Raw genomic sequence first — 12,100 nt, 5'->3', positions numbered from 1 at the left:
TTTAACAGTAAAATTCTAGTTGTTTATCGTAAAATCTATTGTCATTTTAACACTGTACACTTTGATTGAAATCATGAGTCAAGCAGATATTTAAGTATTTTTATTTTTATTTTTTCCCCAAAAATATGGATTGTATGATGATATAAAATGTTATGCATTATTAGATTGTATCAATTTTAAATGACATTTTTTCCCGTCAAACTAGAAATAACAAATATATTTAATAAGGGACAAGTGGTAGAAAATGGATGGATGGATGGAAGATAAAAGATGAAGTAGTTTATAAATGCCTATTATTTCCAGGGCCATATACAATGATATGGCGGACCAGGTCTTGCCCCCGGTTCTTGAGTTTGACACTAGGGATCTACACATTTAAGCGTTGAAAGTGAAAATAATATATATTGATGTATAATTTATTTTTAACACTTTTATGAGTTTGTATCCCATGATTTTTTTTAACTCATTGTTAAAAAAAATTCAAAAACAATAATAATAATTGACTTATTTAAGGATTCAATTTGATTGAAATCATAAGTCAAGCAGATATTTAAGTATTGACATTTTTCCCCCCAAAATTAAGAATGTATGATGACATAAAATTTGATGCATTATTAGATTGTATCAATTTTAAATTAAATTTCCACCCGTCAAACTAGAAATAACTAATATATTTAATCAGATAAAAGATGAAGTACTTTATAAATGCCTATTATTTCCAGGGCCATATAAAATTATATGGCAGACCAGGTCTGGGTTTGATACTTGTGATCTACAGATGAAAATAATATATTTATATGTATAACTTATTTTTAACACTTTTGAGTGAGGGCTTTTTGTATCCCCTGATTTTTTTTTTTAACTCATTCTTAAAAAAACATTCAAAAACAATGTCATGAATTAATGACTTATTTAAGGATCCAATTTGATTGAAATCATAAGTTAAGCAGATATTTAAATATCTTTATTTTTTACCAAAAAATAGGAATGTATGATGATATAAAATTTGATGCATCATTAGATTGTATCAATTTCAAATACATTTTTCCCCCCGTCAAACTAGAAATAACAAATATATTTAATCAAATAAAAGATGAAGTAGTTTATAATTCCATCCATTTTCAACCGCTTATTCCCTTCGGGGTCGCGGGGGGCGCTGGAGCCTATCTCAGCTACAATTGCCTATTATTTCCAGGGCCATATAAAATGATATGGCGGACCAGGTCTGGCCCCCGGTCCTTGAGTTTGACACTAGTGATCTACAGATGAAAATAATATATATTGATGTATAACTTATTTTTAACACTTTTATGAGTGGGGGCTTTTTGTATCCCCTGATTTTGTTATAAAAATGTCATGAATTATTGACTTATTTAAGGATCCAATTACTTCACATCAATTATTCCAATGAGAACATTTTTTGGGGAAAAAAATTGCATAGTTTGTGTTTTTGCCATTAAAAACTGTGTTTTCTTTGACAAAAAAACAAAATGTCTTAAATTGATTAAAATGTAAACTTTATGTCAACTGATAGATCTGAAGTTAATCTATAGCTCTTTTACAGTTGTACGTAAAAAAACAAACAAACATGTATATGACTTGTTTATAAGACTTTAATGACTGGACCCTTTTGGGACCGTGAGACACATATTTTACATTTAAAGGCTCTTAATGGATACACAGCTTAATGACGTACATTCAGAGTGTTGCAGAGTACTGTACATCACTGGAGTAGATAAATCACTGGAGTAGATACAGTAAATCAACAAATATATTATTTGTAGAAAATAAATCACCATTTTCCTCCCAATCAAGTGAAACTGGATCACCTCTCACGGCTCAGGAAATCACGATCCACAAAATCTCGGCCTGTGATTCTCTCTTACCTCGCCACATACGGTCCATATTTAATAACATGATCCCGCCCACAAAAGCGACATCCCCCCCCCCTCCGCCCCGTCTGCATGTCAGCCATCGATTGTCCGAGGGGGCCGACACGGCGTCGGCCATGGAGCTGATCAATAATCCGCATGTGGCACAGCGCGACCCACTGGAGACCACCCTGCCGACACCTCCTTACTCTCACACACACACGCACACACACACACGCACACACACACACACCACACCACACACAAACGCACGCGCAGAGCACTGACAGACAGGTCGGCTGGAGCCCCGGCAAATCGATGAAAGCCCGCGAGGAGCCGTTAGAGTGAATGAAGTTCATTGACGACGTTAAAGAGTGTGTGAAGCTCTATACACACGCACGCACACACACACGCACACACACGCACGTCAACAATGTCCACACGACGTCCTCACGTGCACTACAACAGGGGGGCAAAATGTCTCCAATGCTTAAATGTTCCCTACGAAAATATTAATAAGTAAATATGAATAATGGCTTGCAGCCTCGTCTAGAGTTCATACTTGAGCAAAGGTTTGTACTAGAGATGTCGATAAATGCTTTAAAATGTAATATCGGAAATTATCCGTATCGTTTTTTTATTATCGGTATCATTTTTTTTATTTTTTATTAAATCAACATAAAAAACACAAGATACACTTACAATTAGTGCACCAACCCAAAAAACCTCCCTCCCCAAACAACCTCCCTCCCCTCATTCACACAAAAGGGTTGTTTCTTTCTGTTATTAATATTCTGGTTCCTACATTATATATCAATATATATCAATACAGTCTGCAAGGGATACAGTCCGTAAGCACACATGATTGTGCGTGCTGCTGGTCCACTAATAGTACTAACCTTTAACAGGTACTTTTACTCATTTTCATTAATTACTAGTTTCTATGTAACTGTTTTTATATTGTTTTACTTTCTTTTTTATTCAAGAAAATGTTTTTAATTTATTTATCTTATTTAATTGTATTTTTTTTTTAAAAAAGGACCTTATCTTCACCATACCTGGTTGTCCAAATTAGGCATAATAATGTGTTAATTCCACGACTGTATATATCGGTATCGGTTGATATCGGTATCGGTAATTAAAGAGTTGGACAATATCGGAATATCGGATATCGGCAAAAAGCCATTATCGGACATCTCTAGTTTGTACACTTTGAACACAACACAACGTGTGATGCATTACTGTACATCAAACAAACACAAGAAGCAGGATCTACTTTCTATCAAATGACAAGCCAAACAACATGCGGTGCCCTCACAAACAATCAGAAATCTCAAAAAATATTTTATTTCAACAACCATACGGCTACAGTTATAAACATTTAAAAAATTCGTATTTTTCGGAGTATAAGTCGCTCCGAAGTATAAGTCGCACCGGCCGAAAATGCATAATGAAGGAAAAAAACATATATAAGTCGCATTTTTTGGTGAAATGTATTTGATAAAACCCAACACCAAGAATAGACATTTGAAAGGCATTTTAAAATAAATAAAGAATAGTGAACAACAGGCTGAATAAGTGTACGTTATATGAGGCATAAATAACCAACTGAGAACGTGCCTGGTATGTTAACGTAACATATTATGGTAAGAGTCATTCAAATAACTATAACATATAGAACATGCTATACGTTTACCAAACAATCTGTCACTCCTAATCGCTAAATCCCATGAAATCTTATACGTCTAGTCTCTTACGTGAATGAGCTAAATAATATTATTTGATATTTTACGGTAATGTGTTAATCATTTCACACATAAGTCGCTCCTGAGTATAAGTCGCACCCCCGGCCAAACTATGAAAAAAACTGTGACTTATAGTCCGAAAAATACGGTACGGTATTTTCCTGACTTTAGACCGCACCCACTACATTTGGGAAAAATCTACTTTTTCCGTATATTAGCCGGACAGATGTTGTGAAATTAGTTATTTACACAGAAATTGTAAACATTTATTTACATACCTTAATTATTTCCAAACGGTGTCTGTAACACGGCAGTAAAACGTCTGATCAAACAAAACAGAAGTCGTCGTCATGGACCCACTAGCTGCGGAAGCTAGCTTTCCAATCAGCTAAACAGACTCAATAACTCCACAGTGACGTTTTGGTGAATTAACTGAGGAATTTGTGAAACTGAAATAATACAAAGATAAATAGTATTATTATTGTTATTAACACAGACACTTGTAAACGTGTTGGCAAATTAGCTAACGCTAGCTTTATTAGATTACGATAGCATTAACAAATGTGCATGAAAACACCCCTACAGACCTCACACATGGGACGCTTTAATAAGTAAGAATCGTTTTGGTTATATTGTAAAACTTACAAGCGTTGGTTGGAGTGATAAATGGAGAATCCATACGAGTAGAAACGCTATGGACGGCTGGAAGACAAACACTGCACTCCAGTTGGAGAAAGCACTCTGTATAGGGAAGGACACATGCAGTGGCTAAACTCGTCCATAACATGACGCCATAGCACAACAAATAAAACGCTTTCTAGGTGTATGTTTATTTTTTTAAATCTATTTTTTTTATGGCTGTTATCGGAGAAAAATCCATAACTTAGCTGCACCGTTTTATTAGCTGCAGGGTTCAAAGTGTAAGAAAAAAAGTAGCGGCTTATAGTTTTTGCCACACCGTACTATAAGTTGCAGATATATACGTTGTTAAATAAGTTATTCACACAGAAATATTCTTTAAATGTTTATTTACATACCTCAATTGTTTCCAAACGGTGTCTGTAACACGGCAGTAAAACGGCTGATCAAACAAAACAGAAGTCGTCGTCATGGACCCGCTAACTGTGCAAGCTGGCTCTCCAATCAGCTAAACCAGGGGTCTCAAACACGCGGCCCGCGGGCCAATTGTGGCCCGGGAGACGTTATTTTGCGGCCCCCACCTTAATATGAAAGTTTAATGTTAGTGCGGCCCGCGAGTTTTAAATGAATGGCGCTTGACAGCGTTGTGTGCGGAGCTGAAGAAATCTACCAATCACGTTGTGGTATGAGGCTCTCGACAATATCGAGGGCGTGCCGTGATGGCACTGTCATCAGTGTCCTCTAGAATCTGTCACCGCATCATCTTTTTCTCCATACTAACAGCGTGCCAGCCCAGACACATGTTGTATGAGGCTTCTAGAGACACACGCAGGTTATTGCAAGACATACTTGAGGAACAGCCATACATTTCACACTGAGGGTGGTCATATTTTATTTTATTTATATTTTAACACTGTTACAAATATGCGCCACACTGTGAACCCACACCAAACAAGAATGACAAACACATTTCGGGAGAACATCCGCACCTAAACACAACATAAACACAACAGAACAAATACCCAGAATCCTTTGCAGCCCTAACTCTTCCGGGCTACAAAAACACCCCCGCTACCCCTAACCCCGCCCAACTCAACCCCCCCCATCTCCCGAATTCGGAGGTCTCAAGGTTGGCAAGTATGCATTGATGTCACTTGCGTAATGCAAGCAGAGAAACATTTTGCCGCTTTTCTATGACACACGCTCTTCCTTCCTCCCTCCCTGCCTCCCTCCCTCGCCCGCCTGCTCGCTCCCGCCCCCGTTGTAAACAGTCCGGGCGGGGAAGACGAGCACTCCGCCGAAGGAGCGAGCGACAATACAAAAGTGTGGTGCACTGGACCCCAGCGCTGATACAGACGTGGTGATGTTAACCCGTTCGGGGCTAATTGTGCTACCGTAACTGTAAACTCCACCCCCCACCCTCCTCCCGTTGGCTCCAGACAGAGACGATTTTTGATGCAATATTTCTTTCACAGGGGCACCCCGACGTGTCTTATTTCATTTCATTTCATTTTTATTTATCTCCTTCATTGATGTGCATCTTTGATCGATAGACAATTATACCTCAATTTTTAAATTATACATTTACACACCAATGCCTGAGAAGGAGCAGGATGAAGAAAAATCTTATATTTTTCTGCCCCCTTCAACATAGTACGTAGTCTTACTTAATGATATCATATAAACAAACAATTACATCCAAATATAACGAAAACAAACAAAAAAACACAAGAAGTGCAAAACTTCATGATGTACAAAAAGAACAAAAAAAACAAAATAAGTAGTATACACCTCACAGGATGATACAAAACAAATACAAAACTAGGCAAAAAATAAGTAAAATAATAAATATAAAGCAAAATGTAAACAGTTATGGCTGTCCATATGATCTCATTGTTCTGTCCTTATATATTTTTTCAATTGGAATATATTTTTACAATCTTTTATCTCTTGTAAAGAGAATTCCATAGTTTAACCCCCACCACTGATATACACATTTGTTTTAAAGTTGTCCTTGAATACTGATGTTGGAAATGACCTTTTCTTCTATGCTCTTCATTCTCAGAAGTGATGACAAACATTTTTTGTAAATTTGCTGGTAATGTTTTACTTTTAGCCTTAAACATGACACATAATGTCTGTAACTTTACTAGCTCCTGTAGTTTCAATAAACCCGAATTAATAAATAATATGTTAGTGTGTTTTAAGTAATCTACTTTATGAATAATCCTTATAGCTCTTTTCTGTAGTTGATACAGAGAAAGTTGCGTTGCACAAGGAATACAATTTGAAACGTCATTATACAACTAGACATGCTGAGGAGTATGCAAAATACTAGGGGAGTGAACCGGGTTGCAAATTTTAAAACCAGTCTACTGAGGCAACAAGATTTCGTCAAGAATTGAAATGACCTTTTCTTCTATGCTCTTCATTCTCAGAAGTGATGACAAACATTTTTTGTAAATTTGCTGGTAATGTTTTACTTTTAGCCTTAAACATGACACATAATGTCTGTAACTTTACTAGCTCCTGTAGTTTCAATAAACCAGAATTAATAAATAATATGTTAGTGTGTTTTAAGTAATCTACTTTATGAATAATCCTTATAGCTCTTTTCTGTAGTTGATACAGAGAAAGTTGCGTTGCACAAGGAATACAATTTGAAACGTCATTATACAACTAGACATGCTGAGGAGTATGCAAAATACTAGGGGAGTGAACCGGGTTGCAAATTTTAAAACCAGTCTACTGAGGCAACAAGATTTCGTCAAGAAAGCAAGCGAAAAGAGCGATGCAGCAGTCAAAGCTAGCTACATGGTGAGTGAGATGGTTGCTAGGGCGGGAAAGCCATTCAAAGGAGGTGAATTCATTAAAAAGTGCATGTTAGATTTTTTTTAAGAAATCTTTTCTTGCGGCCCAGCCTCACCCAGTTTCTGCATCCAGTGGCCCCCAGGTAAATTGAGTTTGAGACCCCTGAGCTAAACAGACTCAATAACTCCACGGTGACGTTTTGGTGAAGTTACTGAGGAATTGTGAAACTGAAACAGCACAAAAAGAATGCCTTTGTAAGTTAACAATACTAACACACACTTCTTAGCATATTAGCAAGTGTCATTACATTACGTTAGCATGAAATCCCTCCACATCACACACGCAGTGTTGCCCATAAACTGCCAAGATACCTGTGGCGGTGGGGGCGTGGCGGTGGGCGTGGTCACCATGACATCATCGAGTAATTTGCATAATTTACTACAATGATATGATTTTCTCTAAAAAGGCTCAAAAAATGTATACTTACTAATTAATAATAACAGTTTTGTTTTAAACGTCCATCCATCCATTTTACAATATAATTACAACACTTTATGTACATATTTATATACAGATTTGAACAATAAATTATTCACTGAAATATATTTATTAATTGTGGTTCTTACAAAAAATATATCTTATAAAATATAAAAGCTAAAATGTCTCTTAAAGCTCTGCCCCTTTAATTAGTGCATACTAAATAATTTAACTTTAGCCTACTACTATAACCATATTATTTACCAGCAACATAAAGTGGAACAGAGGCAGAGGTGTCCTGCCACAGTCAGTAACAAATAAACAGAAAACAGTAGTGGTCAAATACAAATAAGGCAACAAGAGAAGTATCCTACACTTCTCTTTTGTAAAGTAAATCTGAACAGCCTATATGGGCATCTACATCAACTATATGATTTGCCTGAGAAGCTGGACAGGACAACAAAAAAAATAAAAAATAAAAAAATTTATTTGTGGCGGACGTAATTCTTTCGTGGCGGGCCGCCACAAATAAATGAATGTGTGGGAAACACTGCACACGGGACACTTTAATAAGTAAGAATTGTTTCAGTCGTATTGTAAAACTTACAAACGTTACTTGGAGCGATGGAGGAAGAATCCATGAGAGTAGAAACGCTATGGACGGCTTATACTTCCGGTTCAAAGCTTTAACCAGCGTTTTATAAGCCGCAGGGCTCAAAGCGTAGGAACTTCCAGTACGTTCACGACAGAGTAGCCACCTTTCTCCAAAAAAGTCCGGTCTCATCCCAAATAAAACTTGCTTTGGTCGATTCCTCCATACTTTGGTTCTTTAGTACAAATTGTTCATTTATCTACTCCAATAATGTATGGCCCTTAAAGTACTTCCCGCAAATAGACCAGCGTGGAAAGAAGAAGGGAATCTGCTGTCCTTTTGGGACTCATATGGAGTTAGCCAAATAGTCAAAAGGGGACTAAACATAGAGAAGACACACATGCCGCAGTGCTGAGAAGTGACTCGTAGTGTACTGTGTAAAATGCTGTGCCCTGCTTTTTGTCCTGCAAAATGAATGAATGAAGCGTTGGCAAATGGAGGCATATTTGGCTCCAAAATAGAGGGGGTCTTAATAGGGGGTTCCACTTTGCCTTGGTTCTACAAACCTCTTGTTCTTTTTCTCATGTCCACAGCCCATCCTGTACGAGGGACAGGACAAGAACCCCGAAATGTGTCGCGTCCTGCTCACGCACGAGATCATGTGCAGGTACTTGACTTGTGTGTGTGTTCTTGTATTTCTACCCTTCTTGAGACATCAACAAGGACAAGTAGCTTCCATATGAGGAGGTGTGAACAAGTGAGGACATAAATCATGGTCCCAATACAGAAAACCATTGCATCTAATAGAGAATGTCTCACTTGCACCCCTGGTGGTGAAATCTATCAAAATGAGGGTGGTCCCAAAAAGGAGGGATTTTTCAAATAGACTGTGTCGCTTTTAAAAGTGCTCCCCCATATGAAACAACAAGTGTGTGTAAAAATTTGAAGTGCTCCCCCTCTGGCCAACATATGTAATAACAAGTGTGTGTAAGAAATTGAAATGCACCCCCTTTGGCCAAAATTAATAATAATAAAAAAACAAGTATATAGAGACGTACTGTAATAACTTGAAGTAAATAATGAAGATTAAATAAATAATAAAAATCAATGAACTAAAAGCAGTCTTTTTCTCACAATGTGTTGACTTTTTTCTTAAAAAATTGGAAACAATTTCTCATATTCTTTCTGTTTCTGTAATATTCCAATCCAATCCACTTTATTTATATAGCACATTTACACAACAAGAATGTTTCTAAAGTGCTGCACAGCCATGTTAAAAACAATATTAAAAACAATATTAAAAACGATATTAAAAATAATATTAAAAACAATATTATGCTACACCAATGACTGAATAAAAACAAAGAATAAATGAATAGAAAACCAATACAGAGACAATATAAAAAATAAATATGATTAAAAACGATTTTAAAGGGTAAAACCAATTAAAACAGTAAAATAGACATCAAAATTTATAACCCTAACCCTAACCACACAGGACAACAGAGGACAGAAGACCACACAACTCACGTAGTGTTAAAAGCCAAAGAATAAAAGTGGGTCTTAAGACGAGACTTAAAACACTCCACTGTGGGAGCAGTTTGAACATGGAGGGGCAGAGTGTTCCAGAGTTTAGGGCCGACCACAGAGAAGGCCCTGTCTCCGCTGGTTTTAAGTCTCGTCCTGGGCACCACGAGCTGGAGCTGGCTCTCGGACCTCAGAGCACGCGCAGGTGTGTAAATTTGGATGAGGTCCAAGATATACTGAGGTTCCAGTCCATGTAAAGCTTTAAAAACAAACAGCAATGATTTAAAATCAATTCTAAAATGAACAGGGAGCCAGTGCAAACTCCGAAGAATTGGGGTTATATGCTCACGTTTCCTGGCCCCTGTTAAAAGTCGTGCTGCCGCGTTCTGGACTAACTGCAACCGGGAGAGAGCTTTTTGGCTAATGCCAGCATAAAGTGCATTGCAGTAGTCCAGGCGACTTGAAATAAAAGCATGCACGACTTGTTCAAAAGGGTTAAAAGATAAAAATGGTTTTACCTTTGCTAAAAGACGAAGATGATAAAAACACGATTTTAAAACGCCATTGACTTGTTTGTCAAATTTAAAATCGCTGTCTATAGTGACGCCAAGGCTGGTGACTTTGGGACGCACATGATTTTGCAATGGTCCCAAGTCAGTAAGGGCCGGACCAAAAACTGAAATTTCCGTTTTTCCCTCATTCATTATTAAAAATTCTGGGCTAACCAAGCCTTGACATCACATAGACAGTTGAGAAGGGGTGTCAGGGGGCCGTGGCCTTTTGAAATTGGCATATACATTTGGCAGTCCTCTGCATAAAAGTGATAAGACACTCCATGTTTCTTAAAAATCTCTCCAAGAGGGAGAATGTACAAGGAAAACAGGATGGGGCCTAGAATGGATCCCTGGGGGACACCACAGTAAAGCGGAGCAGAAGAAGAGGTGGCGTCCCCCAGCCTGACAGAGAAGGACCTCTCTGACAGGTAGGATCTGAACCACTCTAATGCAGTCCCCCTGACACCCACACAGTCTCTCAGGCGGTCTAAAAGAATTGTGTGGTCGACTGTGTCAAAGGCAGCTGTAAGATCTAAAAGCACTAAAATGGCAGAGCTACCAGAATCAGACATTAAAAGCAAGTCATTAAAAACCTTTAAAAGTGCAGATTCAGTACTGTGCAAAGCCTTGTATCCAGACTGAAATGGATCTAAAGTGCTATTTTCATCTAAAAAAGTCTGCAGTTGCGCTAAAACACATTTCTCCAGAATTTTTGACACAAAAGGTAATTTGGAAATGGGCCGATAATTTGACAAACATGTCGGATCTAGACCTGTTTTTTTAATCAAAGGCTCGACAACAGCTCTTTTACAAAAAGAGGGGACACAGCCAGAAATCAAGCTGCTGTTGATGATGTCCCTAACAGACAAGTCAATAGTGTCCCAGATTTCTTTAAAAAAGCGAGGGGGGACTGGGTCTGTGGGACAGGACGAGGGTTTCAGTTTGTGGACTATTCCTGTAAGCTCAGGCATGGACACAGGCTCAAAGTGACTAAACACAGCCGAGCACTGAGTGGCCACATTAAAACTCAATGGAGAGCGAGAAAGATTTGCCCGAATAAAAGCAAACTTATCGTTAAAAAAGGAGAGAAATTTTTCACAAGTTTCACTTGTCATCTCCAGTAAAGTGGCTGGATTCGGATTAAGAACATAACTAATAGTATTAAAAAGAACATGTGGCTTGCTGATACTATTTAAAATTAAGTCTGACAGATATTTTGTTTTCTCATCTTTAACCACACTTTGATAGTTCTGACAGTTTTCTTTTAAAATTTGATAAGAAACCTCCAAGTGATCCCCTTTCCACTTGCGCTCCGCCCTTTGCCACTCACGCCGAGCTGTGCGTGTGGTTTCATTGAGCCAAGGCTCCTGTTTTGGCTTTGGACGTATAGCTTTGAGGGGCGCTATACTATCCAGAACCTCAGAACATGTAGAAAGAAAAGAGCACATCAATTGTACAGTGTCTGCAGAGTGTGATATACTCTGCATGGAGACAGTGAATAAAGGGGAGAAGGTGGCTGGACCTAATAACACGCAATATTGCAATATTTTCCTCAAAATGATTACTTTTTTATGTAAAATTATTACTTTTTACTGCAAAATGGTGACATTTGTCATATAAAATTATGACTTTTATCACAATATTGCCATTTTTTTTGTTGTTCTTGTAAAATAGTAATTTTTTGAGTAAAATTATTACGTTTGTCATCATTTTGCCAAGTAAAATTCAGATTATTATTCTAATATTGCCAAAATTTTAAGTTTTCTTTCTAAAATTGTGAATTTTGTCGAGTAAAATTACGACTCTTTTCATAAAATTGCCAAAATGTTATGCTTTTTTTGTAAAATTGCGACTGTTATTGAGTAAAATTCCAACTTTTATCAT

At 37.5% G+C, this 12,100-nt stretch overlaps 1 protein-coding gene across 4 annotated transcripts in view; it reads left to right on the top strand.

Moving 5' to 3' along the window:
• Positions 1-12,100, top strand: part of LOC133645187 (transcription factor COE1-like) — a 197,558-nt gene that overhangs the window by 52,379 nt on the left and 133,079 nt on the right. Inside the window, exon 6 of one of the 4 annotated variants that reach the window (XM_062040048.1) lies at positions 8,729-8,802. The exons of the other annotated variants lie outside the window; for them this stretch is intronic. Coding sequence (XP_061896032.1) covers positions 8,729-8,802 — 74 coding nt within the window. The remainder of the gene's footprint in view (positions 1-8,728; positions 8,803-12,100) is intronic. 4 annotated transcript variants of the gene reach the window in all.

This window comes from Entelurus aequoreus, linkage group LG28 (assembly GCF_033978785.1).
Source record: "Entelurus aequoreus isolate RoL-2023_Sb linkage group LG28, RoL_Eaeq_v1.1, whole genome shotgun sequence".
NCBI classification, from domain to species: Eukaryota; Metazoa; Chordata; class Actinopteri; order Syngnathiformes; family Syngnathidae; genus Entelurus; species Entelurus aequoreus.
The sequence above is the reverse complement of the archived record's forward strand: the minus strand, read 5'-3'. Positions and strand labels throughout refer to the sequence as shown.